General features: G+C 34.1%; 5 protein-coding genes across 6 annotated transcripts; 3 read left to right on the forward strand and 2 right to left on the reverse strand.

Annotated features, from left to right (window-relative positions):
- The first annotated feature begins 73 nt into the window (after window positions 1-73).
- Window positions 74-11,958, forward strand: LOC106790169. The gene is made up of 22 exons (XM_014754907.1): window positions 74-685; window positions 818-1,461; window positions 1,532-1,642; window positions 1,745-1,836; window positions 1,909-2,001; window positions 2,103-2,206; window positions 6,492-6,556; window positions 6,790-6,949; window positions 7,033-7,175; window positions 7,249-7,453; window positions 7,615-7,776; window positions 7,852-8,133; window positions 8,204-8,452; window positions 8,516-8,691; window positions 8,774-8,923; window positions 9,027-9,309; window positions 9,392-9,601; window positions 9,689-9,845; window positions 9,936-10,158; window positions 10,291-10,420; window positions 10,513-10,633; window positions 10,743-11,958. Exons 2-22 carry the CDS (start codon window positions 899-901, stop codon window positions 11,402-11,404), a joined length of 4,341 nt encoding a protein of 1,446 aa, XP_014610393.1. The 5' UTR covers window positions 74-685; window positions 818-898; the 3' UTR covers window positions 11,405-11,958.
- Window positions 2,213-6,040, reverse strand: LOC106790203 (protein N-lysine methyltransferase METTL20-like). Of its 2 annotated transcripts, XM_014754960.1 has the most exons (4): window positions 5,978-6,040; window positions 5,020-5,097; window positions 3,646-4,148; window positions 2,213-2,587 (listed from the first exon to the last, which is right to left on the reverse strand). In XM_014754960.1, the coding sequence occupies exons 3-4, from the start codon at window positions 4,136-4,138 to the stop codon at window positions 2,250-2,252; spliced, it is 831 nt and encodes a 276-aa protein (XP_014610446.1). In that variant the 5' UTR covers window positions 4,139-4,148; window positions 5,020-5,097; window positions 5,978-6,040; the 3' UTR covers window positions 2,213-2,249. The 2 variants fall into 2 exon arrangements, with proteins under 2 accessions (XP_014610446.1, XP_014610438.1); XM_014754952.1 differs by lacking the exon at window positions 5,020-5,097 and having other exon boundaries at window positions 5,978-6,034.
- On the forward strand, window positions 5,143-6,394 carry LOC106790218. The gene is made up of 2 exons (XM_014754972.1): window positions 5,143-5,573; window positions 5,724-6,394. Exons 1-2 carry the CDS (start codon window positions 5,497-5,499, stop codon window positions 6,046-6,048), a joined length of 402 nt encoding a protein of 133 aa, XP_014610458.1. The 5' UTR covers window positions 5,143-5,496; the 3' UTR covers window positions 6,049-6,394.
- A 130-nt stretch (window positions 11,959-12,088) lies between the features above and the next one.
- Window positions 12,089-20,730, reverse strand: LOC106790176 (nuclear receptor-binding protein homolog). The gene is made up of 11 exons (XM_014754920.1): window positions 19,805-20,730; window positions 18,663-18,749; window positions 17,876-18,100; window positions 17,654-17,784; window positions 17,488-17,582; window positions 15,315-15,398; window positions 14,938-15,225; window positions 14,631-14,790; window positions 14,364-14,550; window positions 14,175-14,294; window positions 12,089-14,098 (listed from the first exon to the last, which is right to left on the reverse strand). Exons 1-11 carry the CDS (start codon window positions 19,931-19,933, stop codon window positions 13,793-13,795), a joined length of 1,812 nt encoding a protein of 603 aa, XP_014610406.1. The 5' UTR covers window positions 19,934-20,730; the 3' UTR covers window positions 12,089-13,792.
- A 178-nt stretch (window positions 20,731-20,908) lies between these two features.
- LOC106790195 (TBC1 domain family member 20) lies at window positions 20,909-24,256 on the forward strand. The gene is made up of 5 exons (XM_014754940.1): window positions 20,909-21,659; window positions 22,001-22,244; window positions 22,364-22,567; window positions 22,639-22,858; window positions 22,960-24,256. Exons 1-5 carry the CDS (start codon window positions 21,218-21,220, stop codon window positions 23,263-23,265), a joined length of 1,416 nt encoding a protein of 471 aa, XP_014610426.1. The 5' UTR covers window positions 20,909-21,217; the 3' UTR covers window positions 23,266-24,256.
- The last annotated feature ends 128 nt before the right edge of the window (window positions 24,257-24,384 follow it).

The raw sequence follows: 24,384 nt of genomic DNA on the forward strand, positions 1-24,384 counted from the left end.
TATTAAATCTATTTATATGCTATTATTTTTTATACTAAAAGTTAGTTAATTAAAAAGAGGTATAATTCAGATCGAATGATACGTTTGGGGAAATGCCAAGTAGCATAGATATCTGTGGATTGATAACATGGTTCGAATCGGAATGCTCGCGTTCCAGTAAAACTCGCGATTCGAGTCGGTCGAAATATATGCGAGTGGCGAGGGTAGAAAGGGGGATGCTTGGTCGGGGATCGAAGGAGAGCAGGCGCACGGCAAGCTCAGAGATACGGAAGGGACTAACGCCCAGCTACCCGGTAAATTGTGTCTTCTCGTTCGTGGCTCGTATCAAACCTACCCCCGATCTTTAAATCCGTTTTAAGCTTGATCATTATCTGATTTACTCCAAAAATTCATAGTCCCTTAAGCACAAAATTTTATGATACACCATCGAGATAACATTCATTTACCTTACCTACGAGACGAATTATATTCCTACGTTTTCATGTTCTTTTACGTCGGACTTTCTGAAAGAGGACAAAATAAAGAATCAGTATCGTCGTTGTTCGCTCGCATCTTTCTTTTAAGTGCACAACAGAGTGGATATGAAATAATGAAAAATTACGAAATACATTCGGATTTAAAAGTGTAGATTCGAAAAAATTATATATGATTAATAAAGTGCATCCAGCAATATTTACATTCCACGGTAAAAAACGATTACTATCTACATACGTGATATAATAAAATTCGTTGAGAAAGATGGAATTTTAATAAGGGGATAAAAAGAAATAAATATTAATAACTTTGATGCCTCTTCATTGGAATTTCTTTTTTTCAGGCCGAAAATCCAATATTGTTCGATATCTTGTCCGATACTTCAAAAGAGGCAAACAAAATTTGATTGAAAAACATATCGACAATGAGGTTGATCGAGAAGATGAAATATCATCTCATCCTTTTCTTTTATCTCTGTTTATTGACTATAATCGAAGTGTCAACTGAAAACGCGGATTGCAATTATCATCTGACCGCTCCAAAAGGAGTTATAAAAACACCAAACTTTCCTAAAGCTTTTCCAGTACCCATAATGTGTCGATGGGTGATCGATGTTTCTGACATACCTTCGACGAATAGTTCGATAGTCGTCTATATGACGCAGCTTTACGTTTACAAAGGTCTCAAATTGACCGAGTACGCGTATTACGAGTCAGAGGCGACGAATTATGGCGCGAGTTTGATCAAAGAAATAACGGAGGGCAACGTTTTCGAATATCGGTGGTTCAGAACTTTTCGCCCATTTCTCGTCTTAGAATTTGAGCTTGATCGACTCGAAGGAAACCATGTACGCGTCTTGGACGATCTTTTGGACGTATATGGTTTTAACGTCACATACCAAATGACAGAGGAAGAACCAAATCCAAATGCTTGTTCCGTTAGCGAATGTTCTTTCACTGGAAATTGTCTTTTATCTGCAGATTATACGTATGTTTATTTATCCTCTATTGAAAATTTTCTTCAGACTTTTTCATTGTTGTAGATTCTTTAAATACAGGACCTTTTCCTGCGAGTGCTTTCCTCGTTTCAACGGAGATAAATGTAACGAAGGGCCGCTTTGTTTTGACGATCAACAAAACTCTATTTGTCTAAATGGTGGCAACTGCAAGTATGAACAAAAATATATTAATAAACATATATATATATATATATATATATAAAAATGCAAATCATCTTTGCATATATCAAAGGACTTTTACATACTTTCTAGACATTTAGGGGCGAAAGCAGTACACTGTGATTGCCTTCCTGGCTACGTTGGACAAAATTGTGAAATTCAGCTATTGGAAACTGTGAATACTGGTAAAATAATTTTCTTTTTTAAATATGTTTCCCATGGATACATCTAAATTCGGCACAATGATTTATTTATAGAATGCGGAGGAGAACATTGCATATTGCAATGTCCTTATCACAAGGAGGAGCAACGACCGTGTGCTTGTACGAATGGCAAAAAAATATATAACAGTAAATATCGATAAATTCAATTGTTTCTTTTTTTTCAATAAGATGTATAATAGGAATATTAAAAATAACTGTACACGTTTTCTTGTTACATATATTTTCAGATCGGTCGAGATACGAGTGCAGAATAAAACTATCAAAAACTACTCCACTTCGTTCACCATCGATAGCTCAGCAAGGAAATTTAGAATCTTATCTTACAAAACCGGTAAGTTTTTAATTGAGCATACTTTTACGTATTTATTCGGGAGCTAGTTAATGAATTGCCATACGTAAACATCGCGATAACCATTATTTTCCTTCCGCGTATTTTCCGGCAATTCGTATTGACGTAATAGTTTCAGATTTTGTTTCAATTTATCTGTAAGTCCATGCCTTCCAGGATCACCAAGAAATATTCGTGTTCCTTTCTTGGCTACATCCAGTAGCCACGGTATTAAAGTTTCGGTTAATTCTTCTTCGTAAAGTAGATCTCCGATAAAAATAACATCATACGATTTTTCGAGTGGTCTGTCCAATAAATTATCCCACGATACTTGAACATCCACGCCGTTTAATGTAGCATTCATGAGCGTGGCTATGCAGGCAACTAAAAGAAATCAAAGAAAAATCAATTGATGCATTCATTCACGCGCAACAAATTTTTTTTCTTTATTCATCTCTCGTTTTTGTTTTTGCAATGCTCTCTCTCTCTCTATTTATATATAATGACGCAGTTTACGTTACTACGTAAAAAAAATCGAGACTATAAGAGAGAAAAAATGTAGTTATTTCAAGTTTGGTATGCAAGAAGGTAGTACCGAGAATGGACCACCTGACTTTCACTGACGCACGAGACTCCGTCTTCTGGCCTCACGTGTTATGTATGTATATATATAGCTGGGGGAAGCCCAACAATATTGAGGTGTGCAATCGTTCGATCTAAGAATCTTTTCAATGTAGGTTTAATCTACAAAAATCATTCTTCATTTGGGGACGTAAAAGAAAAGTAAATTCTTATATAACGAGGTTTCTGTTCAAAAAGAAAAAAGAAAAAAAAGGGGAAAAAAAGTTAATGAAATTCCAAAGAATCGTGCAACACGTGACTCGGTTAAATACAACTTGTGCTAGAATTCGTTCCATCTTTTTATAGAAATGGTTACGAAGAAAATACGAGACCGTTATCGTTTGTAGAGAAGATACATATACATGCATAGCTGCGTTTATAGTGAATCATTCCTTGAGGAATTCATTATTATCTGTGTTTATGCCTGACCGGAAACGTCAGCTTGACAATAAACGCGATCATTCATCTTTCTACGTGTATACGAGTATCAAAAACATGCAATTTATATACGTATCGTATATAAATACATATAATAGATATATGAAAGAGATATGCATAATGCATTTACCAGATCAACTTTCTTTCGCTGACGTCGATCAGGCATTTAACAGGTATTTCCAACGAGCCACCGAAATATTCATTTTACACTTTTAGTTCTTATGCACTTAATTATGAATATGCTATGCAAAACGAGTCTCAATTGAGAAGATTTCTCGGGTAATTCCTTAAAGTTTACACGCGATTCGCGAGTAAAGAACTAAATCGTATTTGATTAAGCGGATTTTTCTATAGACCTATATTAAAAACATCATTTTACGAACCTTTATCGATGTCATTTGCCATGACATTACGAATTCCAAGTAGTTTCGCTGCTATAGCCGTAGCGCCGCAACCAGTTCCAAGATCCAAAACGTTAATATCCTTCTTAGAATGCGTAAATATATTTGTTTGTTCGTCGAATATGAACTTTACCAAGCCTTGACCACCCGGCCAGTATATGGACCAAAATGGATTGTTCAAAGTTTGTATTTCCACTTGATCGAGTTTTTTCTTGATTTTATCAAACGAATCATAATATAAAGAACACTTAGGTGTCAAAAGAAAAAGCTTTAAATCAGGAGTCATGTGATCGTTAGTGATCTCCGTATACTTTAAAATCGTGTCCACTATTTTGTCTCGTTCGACGATATCTCGATCAAAAATTTGCCAATTTCTATTTCTAATTGTTTCGATAAGATTTCCTGCTGAATTTCTCGACATTGGTCGTTTAATCAAAGCGTGCAAATCGTGCAAAATCTTGACGCCTCTTTTCATATCTCCGATTCTGAAAAATGCATTTTCTTTAGTAAGAACGATTGTTTGAAAAATCCCTCGTTTTGTAATCGAACGGAACGGAATGCCATTGACCGCCTTTTTTTACGCTTCGTCATTCCGTCTGGTAAACACGCGGTTGATGTTCTTTAGAAACGCGTTGGGAATCCCGCCAGTTCTAAAAATGCTCGCGCATAAATAAGCTTTGTATATGTATGGATGCATAAGCAGCGCGAACGTATATAAAATCCTCGTGGCACGTCCTTACGAGTACGATAGGAAATGAAAAAAAGTATGTCGTAGATTGAAAAATTGATCGACAATCTATATCGGAGCTTATCTAGCGCGGAGAACATACTGCGTCTACTCTCCTAATTATCGATAATACTCTAAGCTTTTTGAGAGAAGCTAAAAGTGTTCGTATATATTTGTCAGAGACGAGACAAGGAAAAAAAAAATGACGAAACGAGAGAGCTTTTATCATCTTTCTTGATATTTATCTTGGCACACATATGCTATCCGCGATAGACGTCGATGATAATGGGTGTGCGCTGTTATCGATTACACGCATACTTCAACGAAATGTTTAACATGTGTAGCCTAGTATATGTACACAATTAATATATTGACTAGACGCAATCGATGATCGTCTCTCGTGGTCGTCCAACGCGTGTCATATATGACGAAACTTCCTTTCAAAAAGAACAAATTGAGATAAATCTGCCTTTCCTCGTTGATCAAAGTTGCGTGTCGTGAAGCAAACAATGATTAAGTATAATAAATTAAAGAGTTTACGAGGAAAAAAAAATAGTGAATTTTGCGATGCTCCTTTTTCTTTAGTTGGGTAAGAGGAAAAACATTAATTAGAAATACGAGGTATATACCTTCGGTGTTTCTCTCTTCGTTGGGATTTATCGATAAAACGTCGTGTCGTTACGTGTGTACAAAGGGGCACGGCTTATCTGGAATATCCATGGAAACATTAGGCGGTTCTCCACCGTAAGGCAGGAAAGAGAAAAGTGGGAGAGAAGATGGTTTATAAAAGCGCGAGACTCGGTGCACCGTTATCATTCTATAGAAGGAACGAATCACGAGAGGGACATACGTAGACAGTTCAACATACGTTCGTGAGATTAATTCTCCCCTCCTCTTTCAACTCCCATCTTTGTGCGCGCGAGTGTGATAGAAAAGCAAAGGATTGCACAACGTTGCGTTTACTATAGTCCAAACTATAAGTGGACATTGAAATACTTGGAACGTTCGAGCAGCGGAAAGAAAAGAAAGTGAGTGGGCCGTGTTAGTGACAATCGACGCTCAAAATTAAGCACACTCGAAGCTCGCAGTGAAGGATACAATCGGCTATGATCGACGTGGAAACGTTTACCGATATGAGCTGTCAAGGATTACAATCTTTTCCTTTGAACACGATGGCGGAAAGGTAATTATGCAAATTCGCATAGGTTTCGAAGAAATGTTGCTTAAAGTCTTAGTTGAAATGAATTTCATTAAATCTCTGTAGTTTGTTCGATCATTTATTTCGGAGGAAAATCAAAATTGTTAGTATGGAGGACAAAAACTCGTGTTTCAGCGCAAAGCCAACGTGGAACATGAATTCTCGAGATAGTAAGTGTTCTCGCAAAAACAATATAACCTGCGGCATACTGCCAACTCTTCGTGCCCTGGCATCTCGAGAATGCAACGATCAAGGCAGCGTCTGTTTGGTACCGCTCGACGTCGACATGGATGCAGCCATTCATCTTCAAATGATCTTACTCGAGGCTTATTGCCGTGAAATTGGAATAAGAGTATCGAGAGTACCGTTAAATACGCTGCAAGACTTACTTGGTCCAGGACATTCGGATCTCTCCTGCGTTCTTATCGACGATCCTTATTTTATGGATCCACCTGAATGAGGAAAAAGAAGAAGAACAAGAGTCGACTTTCTCTTTTCAGGTACGATATTACTTACGCGTGTTTGAACCAACAAGGTTCAACGAACGTCCATCGACGATGTTCTTTGCGATGGGTCGGCGCCTTCGGATTGGTCAATCCTTCTACGCAGAAAACACATGACCTACATTGTTTCGGCGAATCGCTCACGTTCGCGTCATCTTCTTCTTACGTGACTTCGCTCTACGATTTAACAAATGTTTATACATTAGCAATGTCATTATTTTTTCTCCTATTATGTTATACAATTTGTATAAATTTTGTACGATCGATTGTTGTAAAGGAATAAAAAAATAACAAAGTTGTGATTAAGAGTTGACATAGACTAGCGAATTTTGTATTCCTACTTTCCTTACCTTCAAATCTTGCTTAATGAATTTCATTCATTGCGTTTATTCCTTCGCAGCTGATCAAGCATTTGAAGAGTTCGAATATATCTTCCATGGAGGACCTCGAGATCCTGAGCATGACGTGAGTAGGTATATTAAAGCAAACAAGTCTTAACGTATTGCGGACGAATGACAATAATGTTTAATTACTACTAACAAATCGTAATTAATAGACAAATATTTGACGCAAAAAAATAGCCGGTCGCAATGTGTTAAGTAACAAGTTATATTACAACTGACGTTTCGATTCTTCGTTTGAATTGAAATTTCAATTAATGATTTACCAAAGCGTAAATTCGCTTCTTAATGCTGCAGGCCTTCGTCGGAGATAACTTTTGAATTTTTTGCCAATTCGGACGATGGAGACAAAATTCGAGAGTCGTTAAATCGTTTAGTTCAACGACGTCGTCTCGGCGAGTTAGCTCTCGAATCTACGCACTTTACTTTTCAACAAAAACCCGCGTTTAGATTGCAGGTATGAAGAATTGTCGTAATCAACGCTTGAAGAAAAATTCGAGTATCTTGTAACGAATCAAACGAATCATTGGTTTTGCTTAGAATTTACGTTTGGATCGATCGAACGAACACGAGGTTCATCTAGGCGATGAAATCAATCTCCATTGCGTTGCCCAGGGAAGTAACGGTATTCGTTTCGTCTGGTACAAAGACAATATGTTGGTAAACGTGAAGAAAGCAAACAGGTAACTTCGTAATAAGATCATATCATTTGGTTTTACTCTTTAACGGGGGTATCGTTTATTCACGTTCATCCAGAGAAATTCGATACGAGGATCTTCCTAATGATGGATTGGATATGTATGCGTCGATATTAAAAATCGATAAGGCGACCACATTGGACGGTGGTCAATATACGTGCCAAGCTATCGATCGGGGCGTACAACAATGTAAAAGTCTTTACGTACAAGTGAAAAATGATCCGGATGTAAAGGTCACGCCAATGAGTATTACCGTAGAAAAGGTATAGATCTTTTTCTCCAATTGGTTTGAAAAGAAGATATACTCGAAATCGAATGCCAAATGAATGATGCCAATAAATTATTATTTTCTTTCTTTTGTTAATACTTTTATTACCTTAATGATTGTTGTTGGAAAGTAAGATAGAAAGAAAATATATTCCAGGGTAGTAATATACAACTGACGTGCACAACACCAAATATGCACAGCACGGGTATAGGATTCGGTTGGACGAAAAATCGAGCGTTACTTAAATTGGAACCAGGTAGTGAAATTTGGGAAGACCTTTATCCAGACGGTAGCATTTTAAAAATTACAAACGTTCAGGTAGAAATTTCATTTGAAAGTAGTACGACAATAAATGTTCAATTCGATTAATAATTGGAATAAAAATAATTGTAGAAATCGGCGATATACACGTGCAACGTGGCACACCGATCGATGTCCGTACGAGTAGAATTGACGAATCGAACTTTAGTACGAATTTGTCCGAAGGAAATATCCTGGACTGAAGAATGGCCTGACACAGCTCCTGGTTCGGAAGCTTTGATCGACTGTCCGCGACATTTTGTCGGACCTAAAGTATCGAGACTGTGCTTGATGAGTGATGCAACCACTCCCGAATGGTTGATGCCAGATTTTTCTAATTGTCTTTACGAGCCCTTCGTTCGTCCTTACAATAAAGTTAGTCTCTCCTGCTAATATTAATCATCGAATTCTTGAGACTTTATTTTGTTCCTTTTGCTGTTCGTAGTTTCGTAGCTTGACTCTAGGCTATCAAAATACAACAGGCTCGGAAACGATCCTAGCCCTTTGGGAAGTACTACGATCGCGCGAAATATCTCTCTATCCGAACGAAGCTGATAGAATTTTAAGCATACTCATAGAAATCGAACGTTACCAACGTAGAATCGATCCATCCGATTTGCATCGCTCTGCCGAAGCCCTAACGCATATCGTTAATCACATACTAAACGACGAAAATTCCATTTTAAATCCACAGGTAATAACTTTAACAATTATTGTCATTATTCTTATTGCCCTGACTGTAAAAATCATTTTTTAGAGATTATTGGTATTACTGCAAATAGTCGAACGAAACCTGATACATTGGTCGAAAAAGTTAAATCAAGGCTGCTTTCACTTGTCCTTGTCATCGATGGTCGTCGATATTCAACCCTTGCAATCTCACAGCAGTGACAGCATCACGCACTCTCTTCAAATTCCAACAACCGACGACACGTATGCATTTATAAAACGCATATCCTTACCAAATACTGGGAATATTGGAAAACTGTGATATATGTATATATTTGTTTCACAGATATCCTGATTGGTATAAAGACATAATTGCTATACGTTTATGGAAAAAGAGATTTAGAGATGGCAAAAACAACAGTACGTACAAAGGAATCGTCATTGTCTATAAGACAGTTTCTAACTTCCTTCCAAAAGTATACCTCAAAGAGTTTGAGTAAGCACCGCGTGAATACTTAGACGAACAATAGAATTAAACTTTTTTAAATGGATTTAAAATCCTTTTGACGTTATTTAATGCAGTTTCTTTTAAATTTTAGCAACGGTACAGAACTAGAATACCGAATTAACTCTCACGCGATCACGGCAACCGTGGCTTCCTTCAAATCTGACAAACATAGTAACATTTGGGTCGATCTAGAAATGAAACAATTAGAAAATCATTCTGGCCCTTGGAATGTTTCCTGTGGTCTTATGGATCATTCAGGTTCTTGGAATTTAAATGATTGTATAGCAAATACATTTCCAGGCGATCTTACGACCCATTGCTTGTGTCCTAATACTGGCACCGTTGCTCTTTTTTTAACCGCTAGGATTGTAAGGGTAATTATTTTGAAAAAGTTTGGAAAGATTTTCACATTTTCAAGTCGGAGAATCGTTTGCACAAAAAGTTTTTCTTTTTCAGATGGTATTACCAAAGAAGGAACAAACAACTTCTATCGTGATACTCGGTTGTGCAAGCTGTCTGATTCAATGCTCGCTAACATTATTCTTTCTTGGCATACATTGGTGGAAAAATCGGAGTTGGTTAAATTTTTTAAAAGTCCAATGTTGCGGTGCTCTGATCGGCGCAATGGCTTTGTTCATTTATGCGATATGCGGTAACTTTTCTGATGTACGAAAATATTAATGTATCTTATGTTTACTCATTATGCATTTACCATTGCTTATCTGACAGCTTTGCATTACATTTGTCTTACAGAGTAACTACTATCTCGTTGCAATAGGATTAGAAGCATTTCTCCTAGTTGGCATGTCGACTCCTATATCCGAGGCTCTTATAATATATTCTCAGTTTGTTCATATACGACCGAATCAGCATCTTCATATGAAGATCACAGTAATCGCCGTTATTACAGGTATACGACGCATTGCAAATGAATTCAAAGAGGCAGCTAGCATTTATAATTAAGTACTAAAACAAATTTTTGAAACGATAACTTTTCTAGGAGTACCGATTTTGGCCGTACTTGCCACCGAACTTACTCGCAAAAGTACTGGTTGGAGACACGAATCTTGGTGGTTGATTCATGGAAGTGGAGTATATAATATATTCGTAACTTGTACAACCATGATGTCTTGTGTCTTTATGATACTCTATTTGGGTGTCATTCATGAGGCTCGTGCCCTCGTAGAGAAAAATTTGATGAAGAAAGAAACCATAAAATCGAGGTAAGAATGGTGGACAAGTAATATTGATTGAATAAATCATTATATTAGTAAAAGCAAAAGTAATTCCTATCCAAAATCATATCTATAATTATTTTATTATAACAAAAATAAAGAGATTTTCTTTTTCTACAGAACGCGGTTATTGCATCGTGCCGCTGTAGTTATATGTGGCATTATTGCCACAGAAACGTCCTCAATCTTCTACATAAATTCGACTTCAATAATTTATCAGTATATCTTTGCATCGTTATCTACCGTTTTAGTAAGTATCCGAATTTTCTATATCGTATTATATTCGTTGATTAAATGAATGTTATGAAAATGAATAAAATACGATACCGAATTTATATGCAGGGTTTCATCATATCAATAGCATACGTTTCTAGCAGCGACATTAGTTTACTTAGACCAATACTGCCAAAACTTAAATGGAAATTGGAAACGAGCAACGAACGAATTTCAGTGCCGATCAAAGGTATCGAATGTTTCATGTCAATACATTTAATGAATGGATGGATGAGTGAGCGAGCGAATGAGATAAATAATAAAAAAAAAAAAATAATACGTCATTTTTTTGTATGCAGTATGTTCAAAAATTGATGCAGAAATGCAAAACGACGCTATACCACCACCTCCGTCATCTATATTGGCCGAACCCTACATAGAAATCCGAGGAGTAGCGGCTGGTAGCATAGATACGAGAGAATTTACTACCGAAACTTCGTCTTCCGTTGCTGGCAGGTACTTGCCTGAAATTCGAATCGATCGCCCAGACGACATCAATCTTGAAAACTATAGTACTAGCCCGCGAAAGTATCAAGAAGCATTCGATAGTGCTTTTGCTAAGCGAACTACTCAATGTCTCCCCGAACCTTATGGTGTTAGTGTTACAGATCGTAATGCTTTTCGAGATCTTGCAATTCATCAAAACATACCATCGGAATGTTCAGCTAAACTTCTTTGTAGCGCTGACATAGAATCACGTTTGGGTGCAATGCCGGACGTAACGTTGGCAGTCAAAACGGACGTAGAACATTTAACGAACGTCGAATTAAAAGCGAGAGAACACGTGAACGTTATTCCCGACATTGCTAATACAACGGAACGCAAACAACCCGATGGCGAGGAAAAAATGCCGGAAATTCGGATAACAAGTTGCGAGACTACCACTTCCGGCATGTTGGATCGTATCTCGCATGATCTCGATTATCTTTTAAATCGCACGCACACCAAAGAAGAAGTATAGACTTTCCATAGTTTATTTGTAATAAACATTTCCGTGAATTTTTTTGTCGTCTCGCGTTTTAATGACGCGCTACTTCCAACTTATTAGAAATTCATTATATGTATATTTCAAATCGAGCGCATTTATTTTTTTTAAATTCGTGTGCCAATTGTAACGATTCGTTGAACGATAAAACAATAATGCTTACCGCTTAAATTTCATTTATCTAGCATTTTTATGGCGTAGTAGTTAGATTCTAACGATTCGTTTGATTTCTTCAAAAGCATAAGTCCTAGAGAAACTCCATACAACATTGTTGCACAATGTGTTATGTTGCGTAATCTTACATGCGTTCTGTGATTTTATTTCTATAAGAAAAGACGTCGTGAAATTTGTATTATAAAATAAGAAAAGAAAAAAATATAAATAAAAAAATTATAAAGGCGCGCTTAAGGTCATACTTAAGATCTGAGTAGCCTTCCATCGTGATACTCCATCCATACACCAGTTTTCTATAAGTAATTCAATAATTCTCTTTAACTGTAAAGATCTAAGAATAAAACTTTATAGCACAATTGTTCGCTCGAAATGATTGCAAATTGCCCACCCATGATGATATTGCGAAATAATACCAAATATATAAGATGTATTTTAAAGAAAAAAATACGTAAAAAATATAAGTTAATATAGTTCGTAAGGAAAGAATTCGGAATTACAGTATTTATTTCACCATTGTCATCGTACAGTCCGATCATAATATCCACGCTTCAGTCATCGCACTTTTTTCATTTTTTATAATTTGAATTACAAAGCTATACATTGATTTTAATTTCGATAATCTACTTACATATTTAAAGTCAAAGTTTATGTTGTTGGTAAGATTACCACTAATGGTTAGTCAATTGCAAAGTGAGATGTGTCACTGAAATCGATTTTAATGAGGTATGAAATTGCAGCAATATGTTTTTGCCAAGCACATATTTGTGTTACAAATGCAAAAGACATAACAAGGTTCGGTGTTAGTTTGTTAGCACTCAAATATACCTATATGACTAGTTTTCTGTTTTTTTTTTCAACAGATCTTCTTAAAAATATAAATTATTTACAAGGATTTCAGCTAATTTTACCAAGATTTAATAATGTTGATTTAATCACATCAATAATACCTAAGTATAACAGGGCCGTGGCATCCTTTAGTTTCTTAAGAAAATCAATCATAGGCATATCCACTCGACAAAATTGAATACAATAAAAAGAGGAACACGCACGCGCGCACAGTAGACGCCACGCGCCACACCATACTATCTATATCGTAACTTATCGTATCGTATCATCCCATCCCATCCCATCTCGTCCCACCCCACCTTGTCTCGTCTCGTCTTGTCCCGTCCCGTCCCATCCCATTCCATTCCCACTAAACCTTCATAAAAAATTAAATATTCATCATCAGAATTTCCGAACAATTGCAAAAATTACAAAAACTCGCGTTGCGTCATTTAAAAGAGCAATTATTATATCGCGATAGAAATCATTGACACGATACTATTTATCGATCCGGAATGTGTAGATTAAGTAATTTTTTTTACTTTTATTTTTTTGATATATATATATATATATATATATATATCTATGTATATTAAATGCCATTAGCTTTTTATTAGCACCATATTGAGCATTATTCATTCTCGAACAGTTAAGAAATTTTAAATATAAACGCATATAAGTAAATAGTGCTGATTCGTAAAGAGCAGTTTTGTCTTACTAAACAAGATATTTGATGGCACAACGCTTATTCGTACATGTATTATACAATAAAGCATTATTCGTGTACATTTTAAATGTAATGGCCATTTCCTTTATGATTATATCACAAAATTTAAATTTATATTCGTTAATTTAAAATATGCAAGTAAAAATAATATAATTCCAACTATATATCTGTCCATATCGTTCGTAACAAAAATCATTGCTACTTTATTAAATATTCACGCGGTTGTGCATAAAGTAGTAACACAGATCGAGCTTCTACTTCAACGAATACAAGAATACCAGAATATAAGAAAGACATGTTTCGACAAACATATTTGCCTCGATAAAAAAGCATCTCATTAAAAGGAAAATATGCTTGCGGTGACCCTTAATTCCCAATAAATTCGAAAGAAGGCGTAAAACTTTTAAAAATGTTAAAAGTTTGGATCGTTAGTATTTGACTGTCATGAAATGCTTTGCACAAGCGTACTATTCGTTCGTACTAGAGCTGCGATTAGCTTAATGATTCAGCCACGGCGCCTCTTCTCCTATACTTTCAATCTCTTCTTCTCTTTACTTAAATATAAAAATACATAGCCAGTCTATACATAGAGCGTGCAAAGTGGCACAGTGAACTGATTTACCAAACGTCCTGGATGGTTAACTACCACTTTCAGTAATCGTTGGTGGTTCTACTTCATCGTGACTCTTATTTGTTTTATTACTTGACACAGAAAGACCTGAGATTTTTGGCAGCAAATTATTTGCATTATCACTGTTGGATGTCGTGGCATTGCACACAGAGTTATCAAAGTGCTGTAAACAGGAAAATTCTGGACCAGGCAGCAACAAAGTAGTTTGTGTAGGAAGATTGGTTAACGATACCATTCCTGGCATCATCATTTGCTTATTAAAACAACTCCTCAATGCTTCTTCAATTAAATTGGCTATTTTGTCGCGATCATTCTGTAACATTATTCATTCTTTTTCAATCGGTTCAGTCTTCATTTTATTTCTTTATAAAAACTTGATAAATGCATACCTCGTTAATAAATCCAAAGTGTACAAGTTCCTGTGCAAGGATTAATGAAGTATCTGATTGAGTCACAGGGCACGTCAGTTGCCTATTCATTTTATCATCCATTCGTAACAATATTGTCATCTATAAAGTATAAAGAAATATTTATTAATGTATGCGTAGATAAAAGAAGACGTATTTTTCATTACTTACAAGTAATTCACAACTTTCTTCTCTAGGTTTAACATTACACATCATATTAACTACTCTTCGCGATTCCACATCTACTGGCTCCGGTGTTACAGACTTAACAGATTCTGTTACTTCTGGAGATATAGCTCTGGGTCGAGCAGGTGGAGGCAATTTTGCCATAAATGCAGTTAAAGGATATATTCCATATCTGACAATATACATAATTTTAAAATAGAAACAACAAGCATATTACATTACATTTATAGAAACGTAATGATAAAATCTTACTTTACATCTTCAACAAATTTTTCTAGCTTTTCGGTAACAGGTATGTCACTTAAGCGAATTTGTTGCACCGATCGACCCTGGTATTTTATTTCTGCGACTACTGTGTCTGGACCATACAACCTTTGCAAAACTTCATCCGTTATCGTTTCGGAAATATTTGCTATAAGCAAAAATATATTATAAATAAAAGAGTTTTACATTTAATGCTTAAGTTTAATATTAGAAAAAACGAACTTGCAGGATACAATGCATCCAACATGTACGTTTACCTATACGATCAAATAAAGAAGGAGACTGTTAAGCTTACTGGCCGAGTTGACCAAGGCATGCGCTGCTAGGAGCTTTAAAGAATGTACTTCGAACAAAACCGGATGGAATAATAGTTCTCTTGCGCTTGGCCTACACAGAGGATCCACTTCGAGACACTTGCGTATAAAATCTTTCTGTTGGCTATCATCTAAAGATTCGATTGTTTTTCTGATGTTTTCATCTGTAACAATTGTTCCACTATCACCATTCCCTTGAATTTCAAGTGCAGCCATTTCTAATGCGCACATTCCAAAAGAATAAATATCGATAGCGGGTGTCACAGAATCTAGAAAAAGATTAAATACCTCATAATACATAGAAAACACGATAAACTTTGTTGTTAATAACATATCAATATTTGAAAAATAAACTTACTTCCATATTCAGGGGCAACAAAATGCATATTCTTCATGTTAGCTCTACAAGTCTTGACATGATGATGAATTGCATCAGGTGCAACTGAAATTATACAAACATCATCTTTAACTTTAAAATGTCTATAAAATAAATATAACGAAAATAGGGGGTAATGTTGAAATTTTCAATGAGTAATGAGTTAAAACTATAAGGCAGCTTTTAAACAGAACCTGTTATTACATTTATAATTACATAATTACCTTTTTTATCGCCGTAATATATTAACAACAAAAAACGATACACTTGCCTATTCTACTTTCTGTTCTGTTTGCTTGTTGCCCATTTAATAAAAAAAACGCTTGATTGAAATTACCTTTAGAAAAATTGTGTATATAATAGAAAACTGCCCTAAGAGTAACTTGAGCCCTCATATAATTCATTATTTTTCGCATATATATACAATAAATAAAGGTGCTTCTACAAGAGAGGAGCAATTTTTTAATATTTTAGAAGATTGAAAAAGTATGAAAACTTTTAACAATGAATAACATGTTATATGTTTTCATAATACATTTTAAACCGCTTATATATTCAAGGAGCCACTTTCATTGTGTGAACAAGATTAAATTAAAGTGAAAAAAAGAAGATCAAAGGGATTATAAAATTAAGAAATATAAAAATATAACAAGAGAGAGAGGGAGGGAGGGAGAGAGAGAGAGAGAGAGAGAGAGAGAGAGAGAGAGAGAGAGAGAGAGAGAACATGTGCGTCGCATAATCGCATGGGATCAAATAGGAATTTTGTCCTCTTCTGCTATATGTGCTTAATAACTGAAAGAATGAAGAAAATAGTGCAATAAGGTGGCATTAACATAATAAATTAAACATTGCACATTTAGTGAAACTACTAATATTAATAACATAGAAATAATAAAGTTTACCTCTCCATGCCTACATTACTTAGCTGCTGGCAATAGTCGTTGATAATCTGCCAAATCTTTTATCTTCAAATTGTCCACCACGATAACATACACTGATTGAAGAATGTGGATGCTGATGCATATATCCTCTGGGTGGATAAAAGTATAATTGTACCTCCCCTCTCTCGAAGGCTTTGCTGTGTTTTTTTCATTATCTAGATTAGCCTATTTGCTACAATTAAAAATGAGGACTCAAGTTACTCCTAATATGAAAAGAAGTTTAAACACAATCTTTCTAATGGACTCATCTTACTACAATAATATACAATTATCAAAAATGTACAGATTACCAAACCATTCATATCCGTTATGTGACTACTCGGATCTAAACACGGTACAACAAAAATATTTGAGAGTATATATACTGTATGTATTGTATATAACAATACTATTTTTTAACCAAGTTTAACCCCATATAGCCACAATTAATATTTCTATTTGATATCCTAATCATTACAATAATACATGATGTTTATGTACAACATAATTATAATACATAAATGTGTTTCAGTCATCTCTTCTCAAAATGTTGCATAAAAAATATTGTTTAACAAAAAAGTTATTCAATTATTTTTTATCTTATTTCTTAATCTGCATTTGATCGTTATTAATTCACGATTTCATTTTTTTTTCTACATACATACTAAATTATAACACTTTGCTAATGTAAGAAAATTTAAAAAAGAAGGGGAGAAAGAGAAAGAGAAAGAAAGAGAGAGAGAGAGAAAAAGAGAAGAGAGAGATTACTAATCTTAGAAAATCAAGTCATCAATTATCATATAAAAATATTAAAACAAAAATAGAGTAAAATGAATACACTCCTGCACAAATTTATACGTAACATACACAAATAAAATTTCAATTATTGTTTCATAGTATATATATTGATGAGATGATTATAAATTTAATCTATGATAAATGCTGTAAATTTACATGCTATATAAAATAGAAAAGGAAAGTTAATTCTTCTGCTATTGTGTTTCAATATTGAAGCACCATTCCTCTGTTATGCACATAAGTACTAAGTGTATATGGTGTACTTATGAAATATTTAAATAGATACAAATGACTTGATGCTTAATATACAAATGCTTCACACCAATCTTTGCTTCGGAACGTTATTATTATGAAGGTATAATGTATTACGATATATCTAGATATATTTTGTAATACCTGAATTAGAATCATTATATATTTCTCTATATAGTACCTACCTGAACCAATTTTTACAAGTCCATTATGTTGGATAAATATAGTATCGCACGTAAGATTCCCATGAATAATAGGAGGAGAACAGGAATGCAGATAACTAAAACATTTTATATGGTAAATATATTTTTAAAAAATATATATATATATATATTTATATATTTTATTTACCTTAATGCGGAAAGTATTTGCGTACACCATCGTTTCCATGCTTGGAGAGGCAATTTTTTTACATTACGTTTGGTTCTTTTTAGGAACTGTTTCAAGGATCCAGATGACATATATTCTGTTATAAATATAACCTGTGTAAAATAGATACAAAACAATATTATATATAGGTGTGAACAGATGCAAAAGAATAAAAAAATATACTTGGTATATTTCATAACTTACTCGTGGTTTGTCATTATGGGTATCCGTCCAGTACCTATGGAATTTGACAATATTAGGGTGCTCCAATTGCGTGAGATTCTCAAAGACAAGTTGTATCTTTTCTTCTTGTGCTTTGAAGTTTTTTCTTTCCGAAAATTGTACCTCATTCCATACCACTTCTACACCTTCCTCTGTATCCATTGCTAAATAAGCACAGTCAATTCCTGGAACATCTTGTTGCTCTACCTACACAGAAATAATCCAATTATTTAAGACAATGTTGCATTGTCTGAAAGGAAAAATATATTGTAACAATATATCATTATATAACTTTTTTTAACTTTCATAAAAAGACAAGTAAAATAATTTAAGTACAAATATTATATAATCCATCTTGTATACCTACTCGTCTTGTTAATTACAAAAGGAAAGCGAACTTGATTTACTTTTATTATTATTATTATTATTATTATTATTATTAAACATAGACATAAAACATATCTCAATAAAGTATATTAATAAAAATACATTATATTATCATAGCAGGTAGATGTTATGTTCTTTAACAGGGGACTAAATTTAGACATGTGCTATAACACATTATTGTAATCATCCATTTAAAGCTCACTTGAATTACTAATACTACTACTACTACTACTGGGACAATTTCATGACAATGTGCCATTATATGGATATGACTTTGTCAAGGCCACAGAAAAAATAAAACTGCTGAAAATAATATGCAAATAATATAGAGTGAAAGACAAATGCCAATATTAAACTATTAATGTTAATTATATTTATTTACCTCCATTTCAGTTGTTTCGTTTTCGCTACCTCTGGTTGTACCAAAGCTGGTTCCTTCAGTTGATGATGGTTTAGAACCTACATATACCTAAAATAAAAACCTATATTTATTTACTTAATATATAATAATTCTTATGTACAATAACGTACTCACACACTTTATTCAGAGAGTAATGATTTAATAATATTTATTTGATTATACTTTTATGTCAAACTAATATATATTTGCTTATAAAAGTAATAAAAATTAGATTATCATTGATTCTTAACTAACATATCTTTTCTTTATCGATAACAATTTTGATATTCATACTTATTTTAAACTAGGCATTTAAAAACAAGAATTACAAACATTAAAATTATCAAATAGAATCTATTAGCCAAACCTAGTAAATGTATTTTTAGTAAAAAACAACTAACTGTTGGTAAAAGATATATACATATATTATATGCGTGTGCCAAAATTTGAAATCGGATTTAATCTGAATTTAGGATACCGTACAAATAAATTCCTACAGATATTTGTAATTAGGAAATAATCTATTATTAACCTGTATATATAAAAATATATATGCAAATACTGTTCTGTAACAAACTCAATCATTCCAATAAAATTAGTTTTAATACGCTTTACAATTGTATATTTTATATCGGACATCTCTGTCTTCGAACAAATCTTAAAATAAGTAATATCGTAGTAATGATAGTACTTGATAAGTGACAATGATATTATGGGAAATAAGTTATTATATACCAATAAGTAAAACAGAAATTTATGGCAATGCAAATGTAGGATGCGAAAGAAAAAGAATGTAATTTTTATACGCTCTCTTATATATCTTTCTATGCTATATTAAAGATAAGTTACATTTTACATTAGATAAATTGAAATATGTACCATGAATATCCTACTGTCAGCAAAACAGTAGGATAGAGAGACATCGTATCACATGACGTGCTTGCCTATTCCTTTACCTCGTTAGGACTTATCAAAACCACAGCGTTATTCTTTCCTTGTAAATGCACAATGACTCGGGCAAATGAAATAAGTAACAAGAAAGATGTGTAGCATGCGGCATCCTAAAGAAGTGCACTTAATTCCTCTATTATGAGAATCGAAGAGAAATATTATTCCAAACATACCTCCTCCCGGCGTTTGAGCCACCGCCCACAGGGGCTCTCTTCCAGGATCTCGCTTTCATCCTCGGAATCCTCACCACTTTCTCGCGGTGACTTATGATCTGGGTCCGTGCTGGAGCGACTCCCGGGCATCACACACGCAATTAGTAAAAGGAGTAGGACCGAACACAACGTAACACGGCCAAACTCATTGGTAGTTTGAGGAATCTTCAGTCTTTAAGATTTGTAGGCCTAGTCGTCGTTGTCGGTCTCGTCCTTACCCTTGTCTTCGTTTCCGTCTTTGTCGTCGTCGGTCTCGTCCTTACCCTTGTCTTCGTTGCCGTCTTTGTCGTCGTCGTCTTCGTCGTCGTCGTCGTCGTCGTCGTCTTCGTCGTCGTCGTCGTCGTCGTCTTCGTCGTCGTCGTCGTCGTCGTCGTCGTCGTCGTCGTCGTCGTCGTCGTCGTCGTCGTTATCCTAAACGGTTTGGTCGTTTTCGTAACCGTTGGTAAGTATTAACGTTAAAAATATTAAGAAAAATAAGAGTCAGGAAATAGGCGCGCACGCACAGAAGTAGCACTCGTTGTGACACATGCAGAAACAGCCAGTCGTCTAAGAAGTCGAGTTCCGATATTTCTGATCTTACGCTGTTCCCTCAGCGGATTAATGCTTTTCAGTATCCCTCAGTTCTTCAACGGTCCGCTGTACATCGCGCCAGTTGCTAACGAATCTCACTGTCAAAATAAAACCTCTGTTATGAACGAAATAACTGCGACATGACACACACTTGAGTACTCATTTTTGTTCTGTCTTCGGTCACGTTCGCCCAGTATGGCGATCGCCGTGTCGTGCGCCGCACCCCTTTCGTCGCGATTGTACCGCCACCAACCAACTTTTACGATCTCTAAGTTTCCATTTTTAACCGGGAAAATTGTGCGTAATTTAGAATGTTTACCCTACATTTATCAACTTTTTTTACATTTTCCCCATTTTCCTTACGTTTTCCTTACTACTATCTAGGTTTTAACAACAATACATGTATATATATATTCTCTCTTGATATATTATATTATATTTAATATAAATAAAAATGTATAAACATTATATTTTTGTGACGTCCAACCATAGAATAAAAAGCAAAAATCTTTATTGTCGTGTGTCAAATACGGGAACTAAAATATCTTGCCATTAATATAATGTGATTTATATCCCTATTTAGCCAATCAAAGCAGAATAGCTTTAGTACGATCCTTAATGCTATGTTGTAAACGGTGTCTATAACTGTATTGTATGAAAGCAGTATTGTGTTGCAGAAATATAGTTAATTCGAAACTGTTAGGTGACAAATGATTGTCAATTCCGACCGAAATTTATTCGAGGATACAAAATATCCTTCCAAATTTTTAATGTCATGGAGCAGTAATATTTTCGTTATGTGAAATGGATACCGACGAGGATGAGTTAACCGTACTACAGGGAATTCCAGTAATGTCAAAGATATCGGGTGCTACCGAAAAACATAACCTAAAAGTAAGACGAAGAAACGTCACCGACACAGTCAACCTTTTTAAAGATTATGACAAAGATCTAAATTTCGCAAGCGAACGTATTCCACTCGTATTATTGTCGGACTCGACTGAAGCTTGGTACGATGGTATACCAAGATTACCTGATCTAACTGATTTAACAACGTCCGGTAAACAGAACGGAGTGCTCGGTCAAGACAGTGATTCCATTATGGATAATTCTTGTGATAGTGTTGAAGGATTGACGAATTTAGAGCGTATGAAGATAAGTGTTATACGAGGTACTATCACGAAGCCAGATTTATCATTGGGAGACTTTAAACTACTTGGATCCAGTAACGGAGGATTTATCACTGGTACTCGTTCTTAATAATCCTCTATTATTGTCAACAAGGAACCCGTATTCCACTCTTAACAGGAGAAAACATATACTTGACATATTAGTAGTCGGTTTCATTCTTTCAATTTGCTACTTCTATCTTCTAATATTTTTACTGCACTTCTATACATTTATGGTGCAAGAAAGAAAACAATGTAATTAGTCAATGCATTAAGGTATAATCATGCAATAAAATAATCATTATTTGAAATATTCGAACTTTAGAAATAATGTCTGTATATGTAAAATATTGGTTCCTTCTTGAAAATAATCCTATATCTTATAATTAAGTTGCGAAATTATAAAGATGATCTGTAGATGGTATACGAAGGGTGCTTTGGCCAAAAATCCTAAGATTATCCAAGGAAAAAATAGTACCCATAGATGAACTAGAAACAATATATACTAAAATTCCTAATGAAGTTTATCAGCAAATACTAAAAGATGTAGCACGAAGTGGAAGCCATATTTCTCCAACTGCGACGGAAGAAGAAACTGAACATTTCCAGAACCAATTAACGCAGATTATTTGTTGGGTTCTTCACAAACATCCCGAATTAAAGTTAGTATTAATGTTTGGAAGATTTAAAGAAACAACAAGATGCGATCATATATGACTGTGTGACATTTTCTAATCAAATATTAATGAAAGTATAATAAAATAAAATAATGCATACTTAGTTACTACCAAGGCTATAATGACGTAGCTGCAACTATTTTACTTGTTATGGGTCTACAAGAAGGTTTATATGTACTTGAAAGTATTTCTGTGGAGTTCCTTGAAAGATTTATGGAAAAAACAATGGAAAAAGTCAATCAAGAACTGTTTTACATATTTGCATTACTAGAACGCGTTCATCCCACTCTTCTTGAACATTTAGAAAAGTTAGTTGCATAGATTTTCAAATATGACACGTCCTATATATAGCGTATTAAAATATATTCATTGATTTCAGTGTAGAATTGTTTCCTCATTTTGCACTAGCTGAATATACAACATGGTATGCGCACAAATATGCAGAAAACAGGAAATTATTACATAGATTATATGATTACTTTCTTAGCAGTCCACCTTTCATGCCCCTATATCTAAGTTCCGTTATTGTAGCGCATCGGGCTACAGAAATATTTAATACTACTCCTGATATGGGACATACTCATAAAGTTTTATGTACGGTAAGTACGAATGTTGTCTGTTCAAGTATAATTAATCTTTTGGAAGAAGAATAATGGGCTTTTTTGTTGGCACAATAGTAATAGCAATTTCGTGATTTTAGCTGCCCAATGATTTGCCTTTTGAAACGCTTCTTATTGATGCAAAGAATTTATATCATCAATATCCCCCCGAATCAATCAATAAAGATGTCAAAGATTATGATTCCAAAAGACGTTGCAAGGAACAAGAATGGAAAACAAAAGCAGAAGCAAGTCGTCAGGAAAGAGAAAGACAACGTCGACTTAAAATTGTTAAAGCTACTCCAAGAATACCTTATCGAATTAGAAGTTACAAAACTATAACCGTTGTAACAATTTTAGCCCTCGGATTGTATGCATTTTTGAAATCTACGTCAGGTTTGAACTGACATTAAATGTATCTTTCCTGCCTAAAATTAAAATTTATATACATGATTTATAAATGAAAATATTACTAATTCCATAGTAGATGATAATTGGTGTGAAATATTGAATATTGGTAAAGCTTGAGCAAAAATGCCTCGTAAAAGAAAAACAGAAAAGGATTCAAGTTGAAAGCATTCCTAAGCTGCCTTTATGCTGTGTTCTTTGAAGGCGCTGACCAGAACTTTCTATGCACATACCATAAAAGTCATTTGTAGATAGGTGCCTTTAGAAAATGGCAACAAAATTCTTTTTAAAACAAACAAGAATTAATTGTTAAGAAATAATGAACATACAAGCATGCAATGAAATGTATAGAAGTTAAATGAGATTGATTGGTGAATGTATATATGCATATTGCGTGTATTTATTTATCATATAGATTGTTTGCTTGTTGGTTGTATAAGAATTGTATATAAACATACACATACATCCAAAATATAAAAGAAAATACTATATGTGAAATCATATATAAAAACATTAGTATGATATAATATAACAAACATTAATAAACATTTTCATTTTTCTAATATTATTATTCATTATACTTTTCATACTTATTTTTCTATCATTTTCATAATTTGTAATCATCAATCGATTCCATCAATTGATCTAAAATCACGTGAATAATTGCTTTGGATGTATTGTAAAAGAGATCGAGTGTAAATTGAAATCTGTGATGTATATAATGTATCGATAAAGGGAATATGTTTCTATGACCTATTGTTTTGATCACTTTTAATCTCGAAATTATACTATAATAATTAATAAGAATATTTCTTTTTATGTACTATTGAAAATTAATCTTTCCTACCGTTTAATGTACAACTAATTGTTGTTTTTTATAAACTTATTCAATATTAAAATTAAAAAATATAAAAAATAAGGAAACTTACAAAATAGATATAAATAGATTATTTCTGTAAATGAATAAATAGTAGCATATGAATATAGCAAGATTTAGCAGATGTTTACTGTTTCATATTTATCATTCGTTAAATAACTCTAATAAATTGAGACTTCTAGAGAGTAAAACTAATACCTGAGATAAATTCTTAAAAGTAAATATCTCTATTAATTCTTTA

The sequence above is a fragment of the Polistes canadensis genome, unplaced genomic scaffold (assembly GCF_001313835.1).
Source record: "Polistes canadensis isolate GaletaPanama2010 unplaced genomic scaffold, ASM131383v1 scaffold_7, whole genome shotgun sequence".
NCBI classification, from domain to species: domain Eukaryota; kingdom Metazoa; phylum Arthropoda; class Insecta; order Hymenoptera; family Vespidae; genus Polistes; species Polistes canadensis.

Bases quoted from the DNA above. Each gene is read 5' to 3' on its own strand.
- LOC106790169 (XM_014754907.1), top strand. From the start codon at position 899: ATGAGGTTGATCGAGAAGATGAAATATCATCTCATCCTTTTCTTTTAT. The intron at 6,950-7,032 runs GTATGAAGAATT...GGTTTTGCTTAG, and splicing joins AACCCGCGTTTAGATTGCAG to AATTTACGTTTGGATCGATC. The intron at 9,602-9,688 runs GTACGAAAATAT...TTTGTCTTACAG, and splicing joins TATGCGGTAACTTTTCTGAT to AGTAACTACTATCTCGTTGC.
- LOC106790218 (XM_014754972.1), top strand. From the start codon at position 5,497: ATGATCGACGTGGAAACGTTTACCGATATGAGCTGTCAAGGATTACAA. The intron at 5,574-5,723 runs GTAATTATGCAA...CTCGTGTTTCAG, and splicing joins TTGAACACGATGGCGGAAAG to CGCAAAGCCAACGTGGAACA.
- LOC106790203 (XM_014754952.1), bottom strand. The intron at 2,588-3,645 runs GTTCGTAAAATG...GATTTCTTTTAG, and splicing joins GGCAAATGACATCGATAAAG to TTGCCTGCATAGCCACGCTC.
- LOC106790176 (XM_014754920.1), bottom strand. From the start codon at position 19,933: ATGCCCGGGAGTCGCTCCAGCACGGACCCAGATCATAAGTCACCGCGA. The intron at 17,785-17,875 runs GTAAGTTATGAA...TATTTTACACAG, and splicing joins CCCATAATGACAAACCACGA to GTTATATTTATAACAGAATA. The intron at 14,791-14,937 runs GTAAGCTTAACA...TTTTGCTTATAG, and splicing joins TGCCTTGGTCAACTCGGCCA to CAAATATTTCCGAAACGATA.
- LOC106790195 (XM_014754940.1), top strand. From the start codon at position 21,218: ATGGATACCGACGAGGATGAGTTAACCGTACTACAGGGAATTCCAGTA. The intron at 22,245-22,363 runs GTTAGTATTAAT...ATGCATACTTAG, and splicing joins CACAAACATCCCGAATTAAA to TTACTACCAAGGCTATAATG. The intron at 22,859-22,959 runs GTAAGTACGAAT...TCGTGATTTTAG, and splicing joins CTCATAAAGTTTTATGTACG to CTGCCCAATGATTTGCCTTT.